This window comes from Periplaneta americana, chromosome 15 (assembly GCF_040183065.1).
Source record: "Periplaneta americana isolate PAMFEO1 chromosome 15, P.americana_PAMFEO1_priV1, whole genome shotgun sequence".
Classification (NCBI taxonomy): domain Eukaryota; kingdom Metazoa; phylum Arthropoda; class Insecta; order Blattodea; family Blattidae; genus Periplaneta; species Periplaneta americana.
Window position 1 is genome coordinate 67,894,884 of NC_091131.1, and position 25,900 is coordinate 67,920,783.

At 34.5% G+C, this 25,900-nt stretch overlaps 1 protein-coding gene across 1 annotated transcript in view; it reads left to right on the plus strand.

Moving 5' to 3' along the window:
- Prp8 (pre-mRNA processing factor 8) overlaps positions 1-25,900 on the plus strand; it is an 88,630-nt gene that overhangs the window by 39,361 nt on the left and 23,369 nt on the right. Inside the window, exons 12-26 of the mRNA XM_069847607.1 lie at positions 1,926-2,152; positions 4,089-4,298; positions 4,391-4,507; positions 5,420-5,626; positions 5,982-6,145; positions 6,795-6,921; positions 8,278-8,470; positions 10,618-10,805; positions 11,875-12,113; positions 15,168-15,314; positions 16,762-16,912; positions 18,211-18,387; positions 19,447-19,683; positions 20,221-20,547; positions 22,753-22,922. Coding sequence (XP_069703708.1) covers positions 1,926-2,152; positions 4,089-4,298; positions 4,391-4,507; positions 5,420-5,626; positions 5,982-6,145; positions 6,795-6,921; positions 8,278-8,470; positions 10,618-10,805; positions 11,875-12,113; positions 15,168-15,314; positions 16,762-16,912; positions 18,211-18,387; positions 19,447-19,683; positions 20,221-20,547; positions 22,753-22,922 — 2,881 coding nt within the window. The remainder of the gene's footprint in view (positions 1-1,925; positions 2,153-4,088; positions 4,299-4,390; positions 4,508-5,419; positions 5,627-5,981; positions 6,146-6,794; positions 6,922-8,277; positions 8,471-10,617; positions 10,806-11,874; positions 12,114-15,167; positions 15,315-16,761; positions 16,913-18,210; positions 18,388-19,446; positions 19,684-20,220; positions 20,548-22,752; positions 22,923-25,900) is intronic.

Sequence of the window (25,900 nt, forward strand, 5' to 3'; positions counted from 1 at the left end):
AATTGTTCCTTAATTACCACGAAAATGTGCATTTGCAATGTACTGATTTATTACAGGCTATGACTGTCTGGGAGAACATCTACACTGATTGGAATACTTAACTCTCCCTTGTGTGTATGCAATTCTAATGAACCCAAGCACTTAGAACATTTAGGAAGATATAAAACCCTAAAAAAAATAAGATTCTGTAGCTCAAAATACTGAAGTACAAGGGGAGGACTAATGGCTTCGTTGCCAAATGTGTAGGCATTTGAACAACAGCAGCTTATTTATAGATTAAAGTAATGAAGTGTGAAAGTTAGAACTATTATAACTTGTCACATCCATTACGAATTCATGCCCATTTGTTACAGAAAATAACATAATTTTGTAAATTAAAATAAACATCATGGAACTTATCAACACAGGTAGGTAGTTAATGTTATCCTTTAAGGGGAGAGAATGGTATTTTTTAAAACTTTTTTCCTATTTGGTGTAAAATTTTAATTTTTTGTATGTAGAGAGCTCACAGCTGTAACAATTCAACCAAATATAAATATTTTGAAAAAAAAAAATTATTTGGGGGCCCAAATTTGAAAAAAAATATACCCAATGCAGGATTGTACTAAAACCGATATATCTAAACCGTTTTTAAAGATAGATTCAAACGGTTTTTTGCAATGTATTTGCAAAAGCATGTTCTACAAACTGTCTGTAACAGAATTTCGATATTAGTCCCTATGTTTGTAAAATAAACAATTAAAATTTAATAACAATTTTCTGATTTCGTTTCTTGCAAACAAACGGACGTATTTTTAAAATGACATCTAGTAACAAAATTCTGTTACAGAGAAAAGTTTCCCAATAGTCTAAAGAATGTGTGTTCTAAATTTCATTCATGTATCTTTAATATTTCAGAAATTATGTCCATTTTTGTCTGGCAATGTAGCAAAAAAATGAACTTACTGGAAACCGATAAATGTGGGCATGCGATTTAAAAATCCATAGCGCAGGAAGTTTAAAAATGACGTCTCAACATCCTATAAGGGCACAAATACCCACAAAGTGTTATGCAATGCATTCCACACATATCACAGAGTATTTTAAAGAAAAAAAAAATTTTTTGAAAATTTAATTTACTGGAAACAACAATAAAAGTTGGTGAGTTATTTAAAAGTCCATAACGCAGGAAGTTTAAAAATGGCGACTCAACATGCGATAAGGGCACAAATACCCACGAAATGTTATGCTATGCATTCCACACATATCAAAGAGTATTTTAAAGAAAAAGAAATTTTTGAAAATTTAATTTACCAGAAACAACAATAAAAGTTGGCGAGTTATTTAAAAATCCATAATGCAGGAAGTTTAAAAATGGCGATTCAGCATGCGTTAAGGGCACAAATACCCACAAAATGTTATGCTATGCATTCTACACATATCACAGAGTATTTTAAAGAATTTTTTTTTTAATTTACTCATTTTTTTACTAAAAAAATACCATCCTCTCCCATAAGTACCAGTAAAAAATTTTTAAAATATAATTATTCGAAATGATTAACAGATTTTTAATCTACTATCAAATGGTGTTTAGGTGGGTAACATTTTTGTCACATCCATTACATTGCAAAAAGTGCGGGTAAAATAAAAATCTTGAGAGCAGTAATGATGGAAATTCAAGAGAATCCAAGAAAGACTGTAAGATGACGAGGTGAGAATGTAAATACAAAATATCTGTTTACAGTTTTAAAAATGAACTTCTACAACTATGTACATATCACACCTATTACAAAAGAATGACTGAAAGAAAGCTATGCTAAGGATTTTTACCACACATTGCTTATGTAGCTGGTAGTTGCAAATGACTTATAATTGGCTGTTCATTTTTTTACTGAAAAATATACCGTTACTGTACTGTGCACTACCTCTTTCTGTTCTGTTTGCAGCATTCCATTTATGTAGAGAGATCCTTCGTTTAACCAAGCTGATTGTGGACTCCCATGTGCAGTACCGATTGAATAATGTGGATGCCTTCCAACTATCAGATGGTATACAGTATATCTTTGCTCATGTGGGTCAGCTGACAGGAATGTATCGTTACAAATACAAACTCATGAGACAGATTCGTATGTGCAAGGACCTGAAGCATCTTATCTACTACCGCTTCAATACAGTAAGTATTTTGGAGCGTAATTTTTTGTTATCTTGTCTAGTGATTTGAAGAATTTCATTTGTAGTTGAGAATATGTACAGTGAGAATCTTATGAAAGCATTGGTTTGCAAGTCTACTGCTTACTGGTGCAACTCCTATGCATCTTCCTGCGTGAACTCACAGCGTCACAACATTTCACTGGCATTCCCTTACATTCTCCTTATAAAGTTATAGTTTACTACACATTAAATAAATAAATTTGTTATTTAGTTCAATATTTGCCCTTCTCACAGAAGGTACTGAAATTGTTGCTGATTTTATGCGGTGCACAATCTATATACATTTTCTTAAACTATCATTTACACGTGCTATTTTCTCTGTATTAACGGACCTAATGTCTTTACAAATGTTTTCTTTTAATTCATCTATAGTGTGAGGATTAGTTGCAAACACTTTACTTTACTTTGGTTTGTTAGGAAACTACCGTTCAAATTTTTGCCTTCTACTGTAGCCTACAATTTCTTACACCTTATGTATGTCTTCAAAATGTATATGTATATTATGATGCAGTGAATATCTGTTGCGCAACACAAAACACTACTGCACTGCTTCAAATGAAATGTGACTCAACTGATCTGCCCACAGTTCGAGACAGCTTGCAACTATGCCGTAACTTTATGCAGGGGAATGCCGGTGAAGTGTTGTGGCACTGCCAATTCATGGACGGAGATGCCAGCAGATTTGAAGGGCACCAGTAAATTGCTGACTTATGAACCAATAGTTTCAAAAGATTCACGCTATACGAGTAGAGCTCCAGAAATAAATTAAATTTACTATTCTCAAGAAAGGATATTTGTTGGGCATATTATATTTTTTATCGTCGTTTAACAACATATGAATTGTATGTTTATCTAGCATTGATGGAATTTCTTGTAGTGAAATAAGTCCGAGAATTCATCATGAGATTATCAGGCATTCCCCTTATGGTCAGGGAAAATATCTGTAAAAAAGCCAACCAGGAATCAACCCAAGTGGATTTCGAATCCACACCTAAGCACAACCCACATTCACAAGTTCTGTGCACTACCTCTAGATTTTATTGGTGATTAGGTTATTTTGAAAGCATAATGAGATTGAAAATTCATTTGTTTTATGTTTCTAGTTAACTTGCCCATGGTAAGTGAGCATATGGAATCTGCAGCTCTTTCTACATTGCAGATTTCATTATATGTAAGACAGGATGGTAGCGAAGACAATGCCTATCAGCATGAATTTATGATATGGGCGAGAAATGTCTGTTAAATTTTCTGGTCTCCCTTTCTCTCTTGTGCTTTCCTGTGCTCTCTTTTATTGTTGTGTCTATACTCTTCTTGCCATTATCTTAACTCTTCTCTTCTTACTCTCCTTTTCATCTCGTCTCCTTTCTTCTGCTCTGCTCATTTTTCCCCTCCTCCTTTCTTTCCTCTTTCTCTCTTTGTCTCCCTTTCCCTTCCCTCCACCCTGCCTCTCCTTCCTTATCCTCCTCTTATCTCCCCTTCTCTCTCTCCTCTTCCTCCTTTCCTTTCCTTCCCCTCTTCTCACGCCCTTTCTGTTTTGTCTTCACCTCTTGCTCTCTCTCTCTCTCTCTCTCTTGTCTTGTTCGCTCTTATATCTCGCCCCCTTCTTTTCTCTTCTCCTCATCTACTCCATTCCCTTTCCCTGCCTTTCTTTTCACTACCTCCTGTCCCCTTCTTTCCCCACTTTCCCTCTCTTTTCTTCTCATATCGACTTCTATTTACTATATTCTCTGCTGTGTTTCATCTTATATATCCTCCCTCTTGACATTTACTAAGCTGAAGTAGCCTACTACAGTCTCAAGCCACCAAATTAATAATAATTGGCAGCAGATACATTTTTATGCATTTTATTAGTACTCATTATGTAAAGCAGATAATTGCATTATGATATTTTATATCAGGGTCCAGTAGGGAAGGGACCAGGATGTGGTTTCTGGGCTCCAGGATGGCGAGTATGGCTCTTCTTCATGCGAGGAATCACTCCACTTCTGGAACGATGGCTTGGCAACCTCCTGTCCCGACAGTTTGAAGGTCGGCATTCCAAGGGAGTTGCCAAAACTGTGACTAAACAGAGAGTGGAGAGCCACTTCGATCTGGAGCTGCGAGCTTCAGTGAGTATAATGTGTCGTATTTGTGTAGTTGATTGGCTGTTAGTTTGTATGCATTGTTTATTATTTATACGTTTCTTACTCTTTTTTCATAGGTGATGCATGATATTGTTGACATGATGCCTGAAGGAATTAAGCAGAACAAGGCCAGAACTATTCTTCAGCATCTGTCAGAAGCTTGGCGGTGTTGGAAAGCAAATATTCCTTGGAAGGTTAGTTCAGAACATCTCGATTTATCCCAGTAGAATTTAATCTCTCTTACAAATACAATATTATTGTGAAGACACAATATTTTAACTGCAATATTGAATAAGTTTCCATTTCATGTCATGTATTTTGTTGTCACTAGGAATATTGGTTCAGTTTCACTTTCATTTGTTTGGCACCAGCACAGAATTCATTTATTTACTAGGGTACAGCTTTTGTGTTCCATAATTAAGAAATACATTTTCTTGGAACTCTTTTTAGGCTTTCTACACATTTTTCATGCATATCTAATAATGAGCACAGAAAAAATTTGTCATAGGCTTAAAAATTTTTTTAAATTTAATATGCTGCTCTTAATTGAAAAAATTTTAGAAGTTTTGTACTGTACATGTCATACTGATAAATTACGACAATTTAATCTTCTGTAGATTATCTGTTATATGCAACCATTTTGTATTGTTGTATTGATTTAAGGAAAATATTTATAGATAATGTTGAAATAGTAATAATAATCATCATCATTATCATCAGTAGTGTAACAATCCTTGTAGTCTCACCTTGATCTCTCCTTTGACAGAATATTCATCTTCCTATGCAATAAGGACATTTTTTTGGAGAGTTAGAAGGTAGAATTAGAGCTCATGTTTCTTATATGAAAATATGAACAATTTACTTACATTTGTGTTCTGCAATTTGTAAGCTTACATTATTTAAAACAATGATGAATTGCGTAGGGGTCCTGAAATCAGCCATTCATGTGGGCTGACAACCTTTCTAGTGCACGTGAATTTTTGTCTGAGATGAAAATTCCCACTAGGAGAGGTTGGAACTACGCTATCTGAGTTACACAGCATGGACATAGTAGTTTTTAACAAAACCACCTATATCAGTCCAATCTATGAGCAATGATTTTATAGGTACCTGGTCTTCCAACACCAATAGAGAACATGATTCTGCGATATGTGAAGATGAAGGCAGATTGGTGGACCAACACAGCTCACTATAATCGTGAGCGTATTCGTCGTGGGGCTACAGTTGACAAGACCGTGTGTAAAAAGAATTTGGGAAGACTTACACGGCTGTATCTGAAGGCAGAACAGGAGCGACAGCACAACTATTTGAAGGTATTTATTACCACCACACAGTTAATGCCACTAGCACCACCAACCACCACCAGTGATGTCACTTGTTATGTAGTTGGACCAATTCTTAACCAGTCTCATTTTTACGTTGAAGTTTAGTAGACTGTATGTTCATGAAAGTGATGAAAGTGTTTTGCTGTGTTGCAATTGAATATTTTAGTCATAACTTAGCCACAACCATATTAAAGAATTACAGTAGTATGAACTTAAAGTCACATACTGTTGTGTTTTTAATATAATGTTCTTGGAAAAACGTCAGGTAGAAGCATGATGAGTTCATTGTGGAGCACTGCTGTTATTAATATTGTATGAAACCAAATGAAAACTGTGTTTCTAGGATGGTCCGTACATCTCACCTGAAGAAGCTGTTGCCATCTATACTACCACTGTTCATTGGCTCGAGTCACGGAGATTTGCTCCAATTCCATTTCCACCTCTGTCTTACAAACATGACACAAAACTTCTGATCTTGTCTCTGGAGAGGCTGAAGGAAGCTTACAGGTGTGTTAGAGTGAAGTCTTTGTTACATTTATCTTCTCAGAGGGAATGGTGGCTGCTTTTGTGTCTTGTAAGTTGTTTTGAGCAAGATGCTGTCTTAAACAGGACATTGTATCTGGGAATATCAAGATTTATATCCATTACCATGCTTCTCATACTCCTCTTAGAAACCCACAAGTTACCTGGTTTTACATATGCTTTAATTTAATCATTTCTGTCTATAAGTGTAATTTACTCTCTAAGGGATATCTTGTATCACATAAACTGATATTCTCTGTTAAATGTTTAATACATAGCTATCCCCACTGTATACCTCCTTACTATTGTAAACCAAATCAGTATACGAAACAGATTCAGGACTTTTCGAAATGATCTTGTTAGCGGATTTCTGAAAGAATGTAGTTTACATACTTCTCCCATACATTGAATCTTCTTGATCTTGTAATTTTGTACAGGGTTTACATTGCATATTAAGGTAAAATGAAATAAGTTTACAAATTAAAGATTTAAATTTGGTCATTATGACCAAAAAAGTGTTGAAATTGAAGCATTTTTAATCATTGTACACCCTCTGTTCATTTAGATCCTTCAGTAATGGCAGCCTATACTGTTCAGACATTGCTTTAATAATAAAGTGCTACCTATGTTTCAGTGTGAAATCTCGACTAAATCAGAGTCAGCGGGAGGAGCTGGGTCTCATTGAACAAGCTTATGATAATCCTCATGAAGCTTTATCAAGAATCAAGCGACACTTGCTCACACAGAGAGCTTTCAAGGAGGTAATAATATATCAAAACTGATAGTTTAGCACAATGTACTTTCATAAACATAATATTGTTAAAAATGATACTTTTTCTTAGATCCTCTTGAAAGATAAATGTTATGTTTATGTATCTGATGCTCTTGATTTAACAATGAAGTCATTCTCCTTCGTGCTTTCCAGTATAAAGTTTAATAAAGATAAATAGTTTAGTCCCAAAAGAGTTAAAGTATTTCACAGATATTTTACTCTTATTATGTAATTCTAATAAAAAAAATCCTTAAATGAACATTAACTAGAGTAATACGTGATCTTTTTTATGTGATGTTAGGGCTAGTGAATAAGTACTTTTTGACGAAATACATTCTTCTGAAAGATTACATTTCTCTTCAAATTTTTTCCATTACTACTCCTTTGATGAAGTAACAATTTCATTTTGGTTTGTTCAGTACTTTTATTTTGGGGTGGTGTGCTTTCATTTTGGGGTGGTGGGGGAATTAAATTGAGATTGTGATATAAGAATGCTGTTGTCCCACTAGGGAGCAGGAATATGTTCGAAATGGTAAAGAGCAGCTGACGAGTGCCATCAAAAATTGGGCAAGCGTATAAGTGATATACCATTATATTTAATTAAACAATAACAAGTAACTTAAAGAAACTGTGCGTAGTAGATAACATTTGTTAAAGACGTCCAAAAGTCCGTAACCAAGGCATTAAATAGTGTCTCAAAAGATGAATTCAGCAGTGGCAGCAACATTGGAATAAGTTTGTGCAGTCTCAAGGGAACTGTTGAAGGTGATCACATTGTAATTGATTAAAAATGTAAGTAAAAGTGTTTTTTAAACCAGTCTCATTACTTTATTGTCCGACCTCATGTTCTTGTTAACTTTCCTGTAACGGGTTGAGGAAGAAACAAGATGGGTAGGAAATTGGCACCAGCAACAAAGAGACACAAGTTCTTTTGCTAGCATGTTGTTCCCTTGGCAATAGTGTTTGAATTTGGACTTCCGGAAAAAGATTCTCTACCTTCTTTTTAAATTAAGAACGGACATAATTCCATGATACTTCCTCTGAATAAAAAGTTTTTTTTTAAGTGATCAGAATACATAGTTTATAATAATAACTTGCCATGAGTAGAAAACATCTTCTAATCTTAAAGGGATTTGAATAATAATAATAATGATGATGATGATGATGATAATAATAATGTAATAATAATAATAATAATAAAGTGAGATGAAACCTTCATAAACCTATGCTCAAAAAACATCACAACATAACGAGTGGAAAATTATGATGTGTTACAAAACCTTCAAAATATTATTCCTATTTTACAGATGTTTAATCATTGGTGATTTATTTTTGTTATTTATAGGTTGGCATTGAATTCATGGATCTGTACAGTCATTTGGTGCCAGTGTACGACGTTGAACCACTCGAAAAGATCACAGATGCCTACTTGGACCAATATTTGTGGTATGAAGCCGACAAGAGACGACTGTTCCCACCATGGGTGAAACCCTCAGACACAGAGCCACCTCCCCTACTGGTGTACAAGTGGTGTCAAGGTAAAGCTTAAGTTACTCTTCCATCCTTTTCGTATCAAATATCAGATTTGTGCTGTGAATGGCTATTTATGGCACTTAATGCAGAGCATAGTTGGGTGAGAACTTGATGTTTAATCCTAACAAAGTTTATTAGTAATTTAAGGCAGTTAATATTTGGCCACTGGTATAGTGTAAAGATAATGAGAAGAACTTTTGCTCTGAAATTCCGCTCAGGCCTGGGTTGGGTTCCTGCTAGAGCTGACATGATTAGCTTTTGTCTGAGGTTTTTTCCAACTGTAATACAAATGTCAGGGAATTCCATGGCGAAACAGATTCATTTCACTATCACCAATTCTAGCAATACTACAAAACAAGTTAAACCTAAGGGACAGGCATTTCTGCCATCTCTCAGCACTACAGTCTGGCAAGTGAATTTTTGGCTTAACTAGTGAATTACTTAAGGAGAATATGAGAGAATCACCTCAATGTTAGAACAGTTGCTCAAAATGACCTCCATTTATTCTGTACATGAGGTCGAGAAAACCCAACTAGTGATGGGGTGTGATTTGAAGACCTGTGACTTTGTCGCAGGTTCCAACTGTGACTATAATATTTCCAAAATCACATCTCCAAGAAATCTCCTTCTCCGATTGACATGTGACTCATAACGATGGTGACTGATGTACGTATATGTGACAGCTCCAGAGTCCAAACAGCTGAAAGTCAGAAGAGTAGCTTGAAGGACAACATAACTGGGTTCTAATTAACTTTCGTCTCATTCAGAAGTTTATGTCGGCAACTCTTTGATACTCAGGTGATAATACACTCACTATATTCTTCCATGAATGATTCACCTAATCATTCGTAAACATTCTTGGGTGAATAAATATATATTAACTAATGGCGAGTACTTAACTGTTTGTCTCTTTGGTGAATATACACACCCATACATCACGATAACACAGTTCAGAGAGAGCATATTGTTATACCCACCAAACTAATCAGTACTAGTACTGTATATCAATTCGCAGAAGAGCAGTAAACATAAACATCTGCTAGCTCGTGAAGAGAAACATTCACAATTGCCAAGAATCATTTGAACACAAAAATCTCACTGTGACGGAATTGCTATTATCTATTACAGTGATTTTTCTGGAGCTGTGATGGCAAAATGCTGTCATTCCACCTCTAAACTAAACATGCTGCTTATCACACAGTAAGCTCACAGTTCAGTAAGAGTGCTGGTAACTTCGATTTGGCTTCAATCTGACCTAGAACACAGTGCATGGGTTTTTCTTATCAGTAGTTGCACTATGCAGTTGACACAATTTTGCTGCACTTCACATTGTCAATCTTAGTAGTATTGAGAAATACCTATTTGTGACCAGGATTAGATGAAAATGCAGCAACACGTTTTCCTTGTTAACACGGCTACTTAAGGAGAAATGTAGGAATTATGTTTATGCAAATTTCAGCAGTATTTTCCAGGGACTACATAACTATCTAAGCATCATGTTATTAAATTATTTAATAATTGGCGAGAAATAGATTGTATTTTCAATAAGAAGAAACATTGCTTTATGGCAAGTAGATAGTACATTGAGTTTTTCAGACCTCATGTATAGAACATAATGAAGGGTATTTTAAGCAACTGCTGTGAAATTGAGGTGAGATTCTCTTCATTTTCTTACATAAATAATTCAGTGATTACACAACTGATCACTTGCCAGACTGTAGTGATTTGAAATGGCAAGAATGTTATTCACGGGAGCTGGCAATCTGCTTGTCAGACTATAATGTTGAGAGATGGCAGAGTGCCAGTCCCTTAGGTTTGACTCATTCTGTATATAGCCGTACAGTTTATAGAGCACTAAAATAACGGATTAAGAAAAACAATGTCAGACTTTAGTGATTTGAAATGGCAAGAATGGCAGTCTGCTTGTCAGACTGTAGTGTTGAGAGATGATAGAGTGCCAGTCCCTTAGGTTTGACTCTTTCTGTATATAGTCATACAGTTTATAGGTGACTAAAATAACAGATTAAGAAAAACAATGTTCTTAATTTGGTGTCATTTTGTTAAAAATTAGGTATAATATTATTTCTTTATTATTTTAGATTTAGTTTCAAGCAGTCATTGTGTTTAATTTAGTTATGTTTGTCACTTTTAGGCATCAACAACCTTCAGGATGTGTGGGATGTGACAGAAGGTGAATGTAATGTACTTCTTGAGTCCAAGTTCGAGAAGATGTATGAGAAGATTGATTTAACTCTTCTCAACAGATTGCTCAGGCTCATTGTGGATCACAACATTGCAGATTACATGACAGCAAAGAATAATGTTGTCATCAATTACAAGGTAATTATTTATTTTACATAAATTAATAATTTTGTTCGAAAATGTTTCCTTTAAGAGTCATAAGATGTATCTGTATGGCTTTGCTCAGTTTGTAAAAATCAAGCATTGTTGTGGTTTAGTCAACAGTCCGAAGACATGAGGTGTCACATAAGTGACACCTCATGAGACAACTAAGCTAGGGTAGGGTGGTCAGTTCCTTTCCCCTCCGTTGCATACATCGCTGACTAGTAACATAATCAAACATCCATTTGTATTTTTCTCTTCTGTTCATATAGTTGTCAAGTCATTTTATAACTGAAAAGTAATGTGCATTGTAAATTATAGAAAGACGCATATAATGTGGTACAGTTGAAGCTGATAAATTTGTACAGGCAATAAAAATACATAATGATACCTTTCTGAAATGGGAGTAAAGTTGCAGGTTCTTTGTCGTATTTATAACATGCAAAACTGTCCCTGTATGAGAGAGTTTTGGGAAAACTTAGAGACTCTCACCCATGTCACTTTGCTAGTCATCATCTTTGCTTATTTGAACACTGGAAGTACAGTAATTAATTTCATCATTAAGGATCCTTTCTCTCAAATAAGGAATTTGTTTTGCTTAACTAGCAGAGTCCAGAAAGATCTTAAGTTTTAATTGATAAAGTGTGGATGTTTTGGAAGATGAAAAATGTATACTTTGAAGTTTGTATGGTTTTGCTTGCATGTTACCATTTTGTTTTAATTGAAACATTTTTTCCGAGAAATTTGTCCACTGAGAGAAGTTTGTAAGTGAGGTGTGTAGGAAGTTATTTGAATCAACAAACTCGTACACATTAAAGGTGGTTGTAGTCGTAAATTTGAATTTTATTATAAAAGTGTATGGTTTCTAAGCTCTACCATAATGCTGGCATTGGAGCTTAATTGAAATGGGCAAAGATGTTTCATTACCATCTGAATAAAGGTATCGCGTGTAACTTAATTGATACAGTTTTTTAAGTATGTTTCTTCTTTTTTGTAATACATTTTTAGTATCGTGAAATATTTTAAAACTTTTTCTCTATTGTCTTTATTAACTTATTTTTTACAGGATATGAACCATACCAACAGTTACGGTATTATCCGTGGTCTGCAGTTCGCATCTTTCATTGTGCAGTATTATGGGCTTGTGCTGGATCTCTTAGTTCTTGGTCTCCAGAGAGCTTCAGAAATGGCTGGACCTCCACAGATGCCCAACGATTTTCTTACATTCCAGGATGTTACTTCAGAAATTGCTCATCCCATCAGACTTTTCTGTCGTTATGTAGACAGAGTACACATTTTTTTCAGGTATAAGAATATTTTTTTTTTAACATTTAGTTACACTGTTTTGTATTATATAGTGTAGTTATAAGTTGAGGATTCTGACAGTTCATTGTCCTCTACAGTATTATGTAGTGTAATAGAAAGTTAACCTGTGGCTTATTTGATTAGGTGACCTCTTTTTAACAGAATGATAGTAGATCAAGGTTATAAATGTGTATGACAGCAATAGATTTTTAATGGTGTCATTGATGTCCTTAGAAGGACTTATTTGAAAAGGGAGTAGAACTCAGAGCAGTGTATATTAGAGAGTACCGCATTCTCGACGGCGGTGGCCATATTTACTCCTTGCTTGGCACAGAAGCGTAAGCAGTAATGCTAGAACGATGATGATTAAAGGCGATATCATACATGTTATTGTGGTTTATTGAACACAGGAGACAAGAATTAATAAACATTATTGTCATAGTGAAATGACTCATGAGAGATAACACTTTATTATTTATGTTATGTCCATTTCAATAAGGATAACATTAGCAATTTTCTACTGCAATTCTCATACCAACACTTCGACTGTTACATTTAGCAAATTGTTGTAGTGCATTTGCTATAACAGACAATTTTCTTAACAATAAATACATTCTAGTCCTAAAATACAGTGATAAGACTTTTTCAAAAATAATATAAGTTGGGAACGTATGAGTTGAAGTGTTAATGAATAAAGACTTCAAATACTTTACTGTCAACTCATTTTCTACCAACGTTTCACACTTTCTGCATTTAGAATTATACCAAACACGAATTTACAAGGGTATGCAAGTGATATTTCCTTGTACGACTTGAGAGTCACAAATAAGCTAATAAAATTTATAGATTCATCCCTGTTATCAGTTACTAGAGATGAAAAACAGTTCTCACAAATACTATATAACTTATTTTGTTTTATTTTGAACAAAACTGATCCCAACAAATAGTAAAGAGCTTGTTCACTCAAGTCAATATCTCTATTTTCAGTTAAATTACAATTTAGCCTATATAAATTTCTATTGCTCACATTCATCTTCACTAGACCTTTCTGTTCCGGGTTTACTTACATCTACGTATATCTAGAAACTCAACTAATTGTTCAGAATCGCAAACTGCGTAATTTCCATGCCTCGTTTTTTTTTTTTTTTTATAGAAAAATTGATAAATCATAATGCAGTGTTTGAATTCTATTGGATTCGGGATTGGATTTAAGGAACGGACAGTAGAAAATAAATTTTCTAACACATCTTGAGTGCACATATCTAGCATAAGCTATTTGAAGTTCCCTTTATTAAGATAGCTTTCTTGAAAATCAAGAACTGTTTTTATTGCCAGTATTGTACCAGTTTGGAATAGTTTCCAACATCCACTTTTGCCCACCTTGATATTTTCAATTATAAATATTATATCATTATACTTAAGGCTTTTAAGGAACCCGGAGGTTCATTGCCACCCTCATATAAGCTCGCCATCGGTCCCTATCTTGAGCAAGATTAATCCAGTCTCTACCATTATATCCCACCTAACTCAAATCCATTTTAATATTATCCTCCCATCTACGTCCCGGCCTTTCCAAAAGGTCTTTTTCCCTCCGTCTTCCCAACAACACTCCATATGCATTTCTGGATTCTCCCATACGTGCTACATGTCCTGCCCATCTCAAACGTCTGGATTTAATGTTCCTAATTATGTCAGGTGAAGAATAGCCTACAATGCGTGCAGTTCTGCGTTGTGTAACTTTCTCCTTTCTCCTGTAACTTCATCCCTCTTAGACCCAAATATTTTCCTAATTACCTTATTCTCAAACACTTTTAACCTCTGTTCCACTCTCAAAGTGAGAGTCCAAGTTTCACAACCATACAGAACAACCGGTAATATAACTGTTTTATAAATTCTAATTTTCAGATTTTTTGTTAGACCAGATAACAAAATCCTCTCAACCGAATAATAACAAGCATTTCCCATATTTATTCTGCGTTTAATTTCCTCCCCAGTGTCATTTATATTTGTTACTGTTCCTCCAAGATATATTAATTTTTCTACCTCTTTGAAGGATAAATTTCTAATTTTTATATTTCCATTTTATATAATATTCTCGTCACGAGACATAATCATATACTTTGTCTTTTCGGGATTTACTTCCAAACCTATCGCTTTACTTGCTTCAAGTAAAGTTCCCGTGTTTTCCCTTTGTGTATTTTCTCCTAATATATTCATGTCACCCGCATAGACAATAAGCTGTAACCCGTTCAATTCCAAACACTCTCTGTTATCCTGAACTTTCCTAATGGGATATTCTAGAGCGAAGTTAATAAGTAAAGGTAATAGTCAAATAGTGCATCTCCTTGCTTTAGCCCGCAGTAAAGATATTGTCGTTGAGAAAATTAATCATTGAAGTATATTCCTCCTGTCTTGTTCGTGAGTTAATGCTAATTTGGTACAGCAGCAATTGATTACACATTGATTAACTGCACAACAACACGGTATTCTTCAAGATAACGATGGAATATCACACTGGAAACCTGTGTTTCTACGCAAGTCTTGCGATGTACTGAGTCTCCGCAGGAGTAAATATGGCCGCCGTGGCGGCATTTATCGGATCAAAAGAATGCGGTACTCTCCAATATACACTGCTCTGGTAGAACTGAGATTCTCGTGTCAGTTTTGTGGAAAGATGCTCAGCATTGTGTGAGACTGTGGAGGTCTTTGTAAGACACAGTTGATAGCATAATATAGCAAATATGAAAGAGGGACACTAAATCAATAGACTGCAATGTTACTGTTGCTGGTTAGTGGTTGGGCCTCAAATTAAAAACAAAATAGGACTTGTTTTCATGCTGAACAACGTTGCCGAGAAGTGAAAGAGAAGATTGACTGAACAATCTGTCTTTTGCTCTGTAATAGGCCCTAAGTAACTTGGAATTGGGACATGGTGTATTGTAATTTCTTTATATTTGTTATTGTGATGTTGTCATGAATAGACTATTGATCTCTTGCCTTGTAAATTTTGTCACATTCATAATGTAATCAGAAATATATTGTATTTTGAAATAGATTCACTGCTGAAGAGGCAAGAGACTTAATTCAGCGATATCTCACAGAACATCCAGACCCTAACAACGAAAATATTGTTGGTTACAACAACAAGAAATGCTGGCCAAGAGACGCAAGAATGAGGCTGATGAAACATGATGTCAATCTGTGAGTATGAAATAAAATGTTCTATAGGTTTCAAATTTTTTTAATCTTTCACTTTTAGGTCTCTCTGTATTCCTTTTCATGAGTGTAATACCGGTAAGAGTGAGAGATGAGTTCGTGTGTGCATATGTACAAGGGATAGTTAGTCGGAAAATAAGTTTCCCTTGTTTGTCATCTGCAGGAAACATTACAGACGCAATACAAAATGATTTGGGCAGAAAGAGGCATTAGTCGTCTATTTTTCTATATAATCCCCACCGACATTGGTGTAATTGTCCCACTGCTTTATATACACTCATTTGATATTGAGAAGAATATTAACAAAGTTATTTTTCTTTCTTTTCATAAATATCTTTCACTATATCACATCAATGAAGGTTTACCTGAGAAATCTTACATTAATGTAGCATTTATTTTATATTTATTTATTTTGCCCTTTATTCAGAATGGTTATCATCGAATATTTGTGTCACAATGCTTTTTGCATTGAGAACTAAATAAGTAAGAATATGTTTAATAGGCAGTGATGAGAATGCTCTGAGAAGCTTCGAACATAAGATCTTGGTCCTGTTAGAGATCAAGGATGGAAGATGCACTCTAATAACTAACTATACAACCTGATTGAAGGACAGGATATTGTAAAATTTATAAAAGCCCAAAGGATAAGATGGCTGGAACATCTAAATAAAATGCCAGAAACAGAAATACAGAAAATGAGAGACTATATAATAGGAGGAGAGATGGTAGACCAAAGGTGAGGTGGGTGAATAGTGTAACTAAAGATCTTGAAACTATGGCAGTGAGAGGCTAGACAAATATGTTGGATGACAGAGTAAGATAGAAGGCCGTTGTTGAGGCCAAAACCCACCCAGGTTTGTAGCGCAAAGTGATGATGATGATGATGATTAATAGGTCATTGGTAAAAAAGTTCACGTATAGTTTCTGCTATCTCAGCAGCCCCCAAACCATTTATTACATTTAGTATATCCTCTATTTAAAGCATTGCTGGAAGTCTGATATGAATTACAACAGAGTGACTCTTAACTACTGCCATTTGCTATTACAGTAACTGATTACCTCACAATATGTGAAGAGAGCTATTTATATTGTTTATTTCTTCTATATATCTACTTCAGTTTTCTGTTTCATAATATGTGTTGATGCTCTTTTGTGTTCTTAATGATGTTTCTCTTTCGACCAATGGGTCTTCCATTTTGTTCATTAAAAGTCGTACTTGTTAAAATTACCTTTTATTTAATATCCTGAAGCTGTCTTCCGCTTTTTATAATGATAGGTTTTGGCATCTTATTTTGCTCTTAGGTATGATCATTTCTATTGATTTATAGGGTTAATGAGAATAATTGGTTTGTTAAAAATAAGGGCATATTCAGCAGATTAGTGTTACATTCGTTTTTAACAAGTAACATGTAATATTAAATTTGTTATTTAGTGGTCGTGCTGTATTTTGGGATATCAAGAACAGACTTCCTCGTTCCACTACCACCATCCAGTGGGAGAACAGCTTTGTCAGTGTCTATTCCAAAGACAATCCAAATTTGCTGTTTAATATGAGTGGTTTTGAATGCCGTATACTTCCTAAGGTAAGTTCTTATGTGAAAGTGATATTCTTCCCAACAAAAGTAAGTTCATGGATAATGGACACACTTTCTGGTTTATGTTATATATATATAATATGTCCAGATGTGCACAATTCCTTGAAGTTTCTGGTACCAAAACGAAGCAAATAAATTTTATGTAGCTTGGACTAGGACACCATATCATAGATTTTCTAACTTAATGTTAATGGAAGATAATGTTGACGTCATAAAAAGAAATACTGGGAAAAACTCGCCTTTAAATCAGAAATTATTGTGGCATTTCATTCATGTTTTCCAAGTTTGGAACGTGTTGAGATTTTCTGTTACATTTGCTGAATGTCCTTCTGAACATGATAAGAACATTATTTGTAGAAATTAAAATAATTTTTGCAGTTCATTTCATGTATAATTTTCTCTAACACAGTTGTGACATGTCTTTCCCCAATTTGGATACTGCAAACAATTTAATTTCTCATTTTTGTTGCACGAATACTTTCTTTGGTTTTTAGCATTAAAAACGATATTTCATTGCAGAATGATATACGTAGATGCTTATCTTGTCCTACAGGCAAGTCATGCCACAATGGAGTGTAAGAAAAATTTCATTGCGTCAGCCTCATATGAGAAAGTTTAAGTTGACATTAAACAAGGATACAAATTTAATATGATATTCTAATTTTATAATTTCAGGTAACTAGTTCTTTCGCCCATAGGGATGTACTATTTGCCAAATGGCTAGTAGGGTTGACTTTCCACACTAGACATATAGGTTTGAATCCCACCACGTTTATGTGGAATTTCTAGTGGACAAATTTGGTGTTGGAACATGTTTCTACAGGTTTCTGTTTCCCCTATTATCCCGCAATTTCATCATTTCATCATCATTATCAGGATCATCGTCGTCATCCGTACCCTTGATATAATAATATAGATCTACCTTCTTCATGGTGCATCTCAGTTAATGCCTAAGATAGCAACCTTATCTCCAACTAGCACATTACTCCAAAAGGATGATACCCTAGTACAGTAATAATCATATCAATGTAACTGCCATGGAAAACTTAACTTTGTTACACCTTAGATTGCAATAAAATAACTGTCCGAAGTGTTGAGTACATGTTTAATTACATATTAAGCATGATAATTTAACTTTGGAAGATAAATTTGCTCTATAATGACAAGTGCAGTAACTATGTCTTAGTTGCTGGTATGTCTTTTAAAGCAACATAATGTTCTGGAAACATCATAAGATATTATTTTTCTTAATATTTCTGTATTTACAAATGTGCATTTTTTTGTAGTGTCGAACCACACATGAAGAGTTCACTCATCGTGATGGTGTGTGGAACCTCCAGAATGAGGTGACAAAGGAGAGAACAGCTCAGTGTTTCCTACGTGTTGACGAGGAGTCCCTTCAGAGATTCCATAATAGAGTTCGACAAATTCTCATGGCTAGTGGGTCCACAACTTTCACAAAGGTATGGCACCTTACTAGGAATTAGATTATAAGTTTTTGTTTTTGATATATGTTTTGTGACTTTTTATGGTGTTCTATCATTTGAGCATTTTAAGTCACTTTTGGTGCATTACACAATGTTTTTGGCAGTTGTCCTCCTTCCATTTTCGGGATGTTGGTATTTGATATTACAGGAAATAGTATATAAATAATTTTTATTGGGCAAATTTTGTCTTGTATGTAGATCTTTTCTACTTAATTTGTGAATATGTAGTAGGCACTTACGGAGAGGATGTGATCATTAAAAAATATTATCATGCCACTGATATTAGAATTCGAGGTTGCATGTATCTAACATTAGTCTCTAGTACAAAATGAATTCACAGGTTTTAGCAATCTGTGTTCTAGTTTTCACTAATAAAATTGTAGAAATATGGTCATATTTAACATTTCAATATGGTGCTATAATTTTATCATAAAAGTGGCCTGTAACGAAATTAGTAAAAGATAGCAATGACACATTGTTATCAATGGCATAGACTATGTTGGGTTAAGTTTTCTGGTAGCACTCTTTTTTTCTGAATGTATTCGTCATAGTAAGTAAGTATGTTTCAATGGTTTCCCATTACATATGTCCACATTCGTATGTGATGTTATTAGCTGTGTGCAAAATTGTTTTCAGATGTACAGACTTCTACATACCAATTCCTCTTAATGAAAAGTTTTTTTTTTATGTCCAAAGTGTTGAGTACATGTTAGTCTATACGAAGCATGTTAATTTAACTTTGGTAAAGAAAATGCTTTGAATTGTAATTGCAGTAGCCTTATGATGTAGGTTACTGTTATGTATTTTGAAGCAACATCAGAATTAAAATGTACTTCCTGTGAATGAGATATTTCTGTTTATGCATAAAATTGGAAGTTTTTATTTAAAAATCTGTTTCCATCTTTCGACTATTCATAGTTAAATAAAAATGATCTAAAAATTCTTTGAGTGGCAGTAACACTGACGTTCAATTTGTGAGTGTATCTTGAAATATTGCATCTCTAACATAACAATTTAACTCTATTCTGTTTCCAGATTGTGAATAAGTGGAATACTGCATTGATAGGTCTGATGACGTACTTTCGGGAAGCTGTTGTGAACACTCAAGAACTTCTAGATTTGCTAGTTAAATGTGAAAACAAAATTCAGACCAGAATAAAAATTGGACTCAACTCCAAAATGCCTTCCAGATTTCCACCAGTTGTGTTTTACACACCAAAAGAATTGGGTGGTCTTGGTATGCTGTCCATGGGACATGTGTTGATTCCACAGGTATTTAATCACATTTACATTGGTTTGCTTGAACTTACAACACGTCAATTATTTTATGAAATTAAAATCTAATAGATTATCTTGATATAGGCTATTGTAAGAAGATATGCCACAGTGCAGAGTAGATTTAAAATATTTCTTGGCAAAATAAGTAGTGGAATGTGCCTCCATATAAGAAATAAAATTCTGCACTACTAAACTGTAGAATCTGTAGAGTCCCATATAAAAATAATTTCCAGAGGCTTTGGAAACAAGCTGATTTTTTAATAATAGAGTGGTTCAAAGAGAAAATGAATCTAGACCGAATTTAAAAGGTTTAACATTTGTTAAAATGCTCATAAGTATTGTATTTTCATCATGTTTTCACTTGAGCATATTTATATGATATCGCAGGAACTGGTGAAATTTCACGTGTTTCGAAAAAATGATATGATAATATTCAAATTTGACAAACTTAAATGTATTTGCATATATGGGTTAGTTCACTCTCTTGCTAACTGTTGTGAATTATTTTTGAGTTACACCTCTTCTTTTCAGTCTGATTTGCGTTGGTCAAAGCAAACCGATGTTGGTATCACCCATTTCCGTTCTGGCATGAGCCATGATGAAGACCAGCTTATTCCCAACTTGTACCGATATATCCAGCCCTGGGAATCAGAGTTCATAGATTCACAGAGAGTATGGGCTGAATATGCACTCAAGCGACAGGAGGCAAATGCACAGAACAGAAGACTGACATTGGAAGATCTGGAGGACAGTTGGGACAGAGGCATTCCTCGCATCAACACTCTCTTCCAGAAGGATCGTCACACACTGGCGTATGATAAGGGGTGGAGAATTAGAACAGAATTCAAGCAGTACCAGGTAAATATGATTTGTATTCAAAAATGTATTGTCAACAAGACAATTAATTTGCATTAGATACAATATGTAATGATAATTAAATATTTACATTTTTGTCATCATTAGAATAGAATAGAATAAAACAGAACTTGACATTAAGCATGATATAGGGGTAGTAAGGAGGACTTCGAGTTCTCTGAGGCTTTTCTTGGGCATGAGTTTGAAACTGTCGTATGCTGATTATCCAAATTATAAGTAGAGATGTGAAATTATAGCATTATTTTTTTTTTGTATCATAGCAAAAAAAATAGCATTTTATAGCATTAATTATTTGAAGAAATAGCATTCATTAGCTAAAATGTTTTGCTTTTTTTTTATATATTTAAGAGGGGTAAATGAAAATAAGATATTGTATATAAATGGTAATAGCCATAATTTCTGATCATTGTTATTCAGCTATTAACTATAGTTTCAATTACGCTGTAACTTAAAAATCAACTATTGAAACATTATGGACAGCTGGTGCTTCCCTTCTCCCTTGCCTGGGAATAATATCCATGTTCATGTCAAAGAGTATCAGAGTGATACTCTTTGGTTCACGTGCTCTGTACAGATGGAAGCAAAGATCATTAATGCATATGCACAGTTCACTGTATGCCAGACTCCACAAAAACGAAGTTCCTCCAGCTGTGTCCTGAAGAATGGAACAAAATATGAAACATTTATTCAAATTGAAAAGAAAACTGAAGAAAGAAGCAAAAAGCACTCTTCTTAATCTTTATCACATTTATCACGATTGCGATATTTTCAGCATCATCATCATAGTCATACAGGTTATAGTCCCAGGAGGATTGTTATGATCAACAAAAGTTTTCAGCCCATCTCTTCATTAGACGTCCAGTTGATCTCCTGCCTCTAGGTTGGTAATGCAAGATTGCAAGAGGGATTCTAGTTCTAGACATACGCCTCACAGTGTTGCCAACTGGACGGAAATTCCGTCAAAAGTGACGGAATTTCAACGTAGCAGACGGGAAAAAAATGGTTTTGACAGGTGACTGATTTTCTGGCGGAAATCACGATTTACATAGTCTTTTGACATTTTTAGCTGCTGTCATTTTTAATTGTTTAATTTTTGAGAGATTTTACTTCTTATTTGAACAGCCGTGCCTGATCTGTAAGAATCTCCTGTTTCAGATTTCCTCGTAATCGAGTTAGATTTGAAGAATTATTATTTTAATCAGGATTTGTAAGTAAGTTGTGTTAAAATTTGCTTTATATTAGGCCTATATTGGGTCTTATTTTTATTTTTTTTTTTTAATTTTGATGGATTCTGACCGATTTCCAGGTGTTATACTGATGGGGATACAATTTATGTGTTGGCAACACTGATGTCTCACATGCTGACACCAGTTATTTTGATAGTGACATATATCTGCTGTATAGAATTCATTTCAAGTTCCTTTAAGATGTCTTCATTTCTTTTATGGTCCCACTTAGTGTAGTCAGCTGTTCGACACATGAATCTCATTTCACTAGCAGTGATTCTACTTGCGTCACGTTTCCTTAGAGTCCATGCTTCACTTCCAAAGTGCACGACTGTGATGTTTTCATTCCTTTAATTATAAAGTAAATGTGAGGTAATGCAATGGTGAATCTTCAAACTTCATCTCACCAAAATACTATCTTGTCACATATTCCACTAATGCATAATTAATACAGAGTAATTAAATAATTGTTAAATAAATAGAAAAAGAGAATCTGGTTGCATTAGACTGAACACTTCAGCCCAAGTGGACTTCTGTTACCAACCTCTGTAATATCACCACAGAATTAAATAAACAGAACAGTCTTGAAATCTTCATGAATTTCAGAAACTTGCTTGCAAACTTTGTTTATTGATATTCTCTCCCTGGGATTTTTTGTTAAGTTTATTTAACTTAGACACACTTTAACATCTGCAGTCATATCACATATTAGGATCTGTGGGTGAACCAGTAGGCCTCCCTGGGATTTATGGTGTATTCTTAGGCAGTTATCATTAGTTTTAATTTTTTGAATTTTAAATTTCGATGTGCATAGTTATAACTGGAACAAGACTGTTTTTACATCTGGAAAAATGTTAACAAGATGCCTCATGACCATATTTCATATACTTCCTACATTATAAAATTTCTTGTAATCTTATTTCGTTTTACAGTATATATAAGAAAAATATTTATGTTGTAGGTGTTGAAGCAGAATCCTTTTTGGTGGACTCATCAGCGTCATGACGGAAAATTGTGGAACCTGAACAACTACCGTACAGATATGATTCAAGCTCTTGGTGGAGTAGAAGGCATTCTTGAACATACTCTTTTCAAGGGCACATACTTTCCCACTTGGGAAGGTCTGTTCTGGTTAGTAATTTTAATTTTGAAAATGTACACTTTTTGCATGAGAGAATATGTGGAGAGATCAGACTTTCTAACATTTATAATGCAGCTTCATAGCTATACGCCTTTGGTTTTAATGCATGTATTGACATAGGTAGTACAGTAGTATGAGAATTGGAAATTAAAATGGTCACTTTTGCCTTCAATTGTAGAAGTCACGTTTAAACTTCCAGCTTAATAGACAAATTAATGAATATCTAGTTCTTTTAGTATGTTATTAACAAATATCTGATCTTGCACCTCCCTTCCAATACTGAAAGTCTTCTACATTCCTTCTATTGTTCTTTACCAAATTATCTTATGGAAGGTCTTGTCTGTCTGATTGGGAGTCTTTATTGCACAAAACACCTGCATTCTATGTAGTATTTCCCATCCCTTGTAAATGTTCCTGAAGACAATCAGCCTCCAATCCAGAAAGTACTGTTGAATATATGTCTTTATTGCTTCTTTTACCAGTCAACAACACACTGGCCTACAATTTTTTCCTTATTTTGGAGGTAGTTGCTATTGTTAGTATTTTCACTTCAAAGTTTGTCGAGTCTGGTCCATGTGGTATGCACTGTAAAAAGATTTCACTTGTATTATTTCTTTTGCTCCTTTATCTATGTTCGTCAGAAAACTATTGTTTTCTATTTTTTTTAAATTATATTACCTTTTTAGTGCCCGAACATATTCACTCTAGTATGTACTATACTTGCACTCTTCCAATGAGTAATCTACATAAAACACTTGAGGTGCAATTTATGAATATGTTGTTGTTTTCTAATGCCAGGCGTTTGACAGTAAAGTCATTTGACCTCTTGCACTCCAATATTTTTCAAATATATTATTATGGCCAGCCACTGAAGCACAGATTTTGAGATGTTCCGAATCCATTTCTTGGTTTGAGTTGCACAATGGGCAGTTAGGGGACTGATATATTCCAATTCTATGCAGGTGTTGGCCAAACAATCATGGCCTATTGCCAATCTAAATGCAGCTACAGACGATTTTCGTGGTAAATCGAGAATTAACTGTGGATTATGATGCAGAGAGTTCCATTTTTTCCATTGAGATTGTGTTATCAAATGTTGTTTGTTGAAGTCTAAGTATGTAGATTGAATAAATCTTTTCACAGAGATTTGGCACTTGGAACGTAACTAGTCTTTATAGAACAGGAGGGGTAACATTAGTAGCAAAAGAACTAGCTAGATATAGAATAGACTTTGTGGGAGTACAAGAGGTTAGGTTAGATGGGAATGGCATATCACAAATAGGAGATTACTTGTTGTATTATGGGGAAGGAAACAATAATCACCAATTAGGAACAGGATTCTTTGTACATAAAAGAATAAACTCAGCAGTAAAAAAGGTCGAATTTATCAGTGACAGGTTATCGTATTTAGTACTTAAGGGTAGATGGTGCGACATCATAGTTATAAATGCTCACGCCCCTACAGAAGAGAAAGACGACTATCTAAAGGATAGCTTCTATGAGGAATTGGAACATACTTTTGATCAGTTCCCTAGATATCATATGAAAATTTTATTGGGGGATTTCAACGCTAAAGTAGGACGGGAGGATATTTTTAGACCAACTATTGGAAAAGAGAGCCTACACGCAATTAGTAGTGACAATGGAGTTAGATTAGTCAACTTTGCCACATCGAAAAATTTAATTGTCAAAAGTACAACATTCCCCCATAAGGATATACATAAATATACTTGGACTTCTCCAGATGGATTGACACACAACCAAATAGATCACATCTTGATAGATAAACGGAGACATACTAGTATAGTAGATATTCGAACTTTCAGAGGTGCAGACTGTAATTCTGACCATTATTTGGTGATTGGAGAATTAAGAGAAAGATTATCAGTAGCCAAGCGAGTAGAGCAACAAGTTAATATTACTAAATTCAATATTTTGAAATTAAAGGACGAGGAAGCTAAGCAAAATTATCAGGTCGAAATTTCGAATAGGTTTGCCACTTTAGAAAGTTCCGACGAAGTTGAGAAAGAATTAGATGTTAATAGCGTGTGGGAAAATATCAGAGATAGTATCAAAATTGCAGCTGAGCAGAGCATAGGTTATTATGAAACTAAGAAAAAGAAACCGTGGTTTGATGAAGATTGTTGCATGGTAGTAGAAAGAAGGAAACAGGCAAAATTGAAATTCTTACAGGATCCAGTTGAGGAGAATAGAGATAATTATTTCAATGAAAGACGGGAAGCAAGTCGTACACTTAGGAATAAAAAGAGAGGTTAATTGAAGGAAAAACTGAATGAGGTAGAAACAAATAGTAAGAATAAAAACATTCGAGATTTATATAAGGGTATAAAGGAATTTAAGAACGGATATCAGTCAAGGGTAAACGTGATCAAGGATGAGAATGGTGACTTGCTTGCAGACTCTTCATCAATCCTAAACAGATGGAAAAACTATTTTGCGCAACTACTAAATGTACATAGGCCAAATAGAAATGATCGGGATGATATTGAAATACAAACTGCTGAGCCATTTATACCCGAACCCACGATTTCAGAAGTCGAAATTGCGATAGAAAATCTGAAAAAGTACAAGTCTCCAGGTATCGATCAAATTCCAGCAGAATTAATACAAGAGGGTGGAAGTGCATTATATAGCGAAATTTATAAACTTGTACTTGCTATTTGGGAAAAGGAAATTGTACCAGAACAATGGAAGGAGTCCATAATTGTACCTATTTTTAAAAAGGGGGACAAAACCAACTGTGGTAACTTTCGAGGAATATCACTTTTGTTGACGTCGTACAAAATTTTGTCCAATATTCTTTTGAGGAGATTAACTCCGTACGTAGATGAAATTATTGGGGATCATCAGTGCGGTTTTCGGCGTAATAGATCGACTATTGATCAGATTTTTTGTATTCGGCAGATAATGGAGAAAAAATGGGAGTATAAGGGTACAGTACATCAGT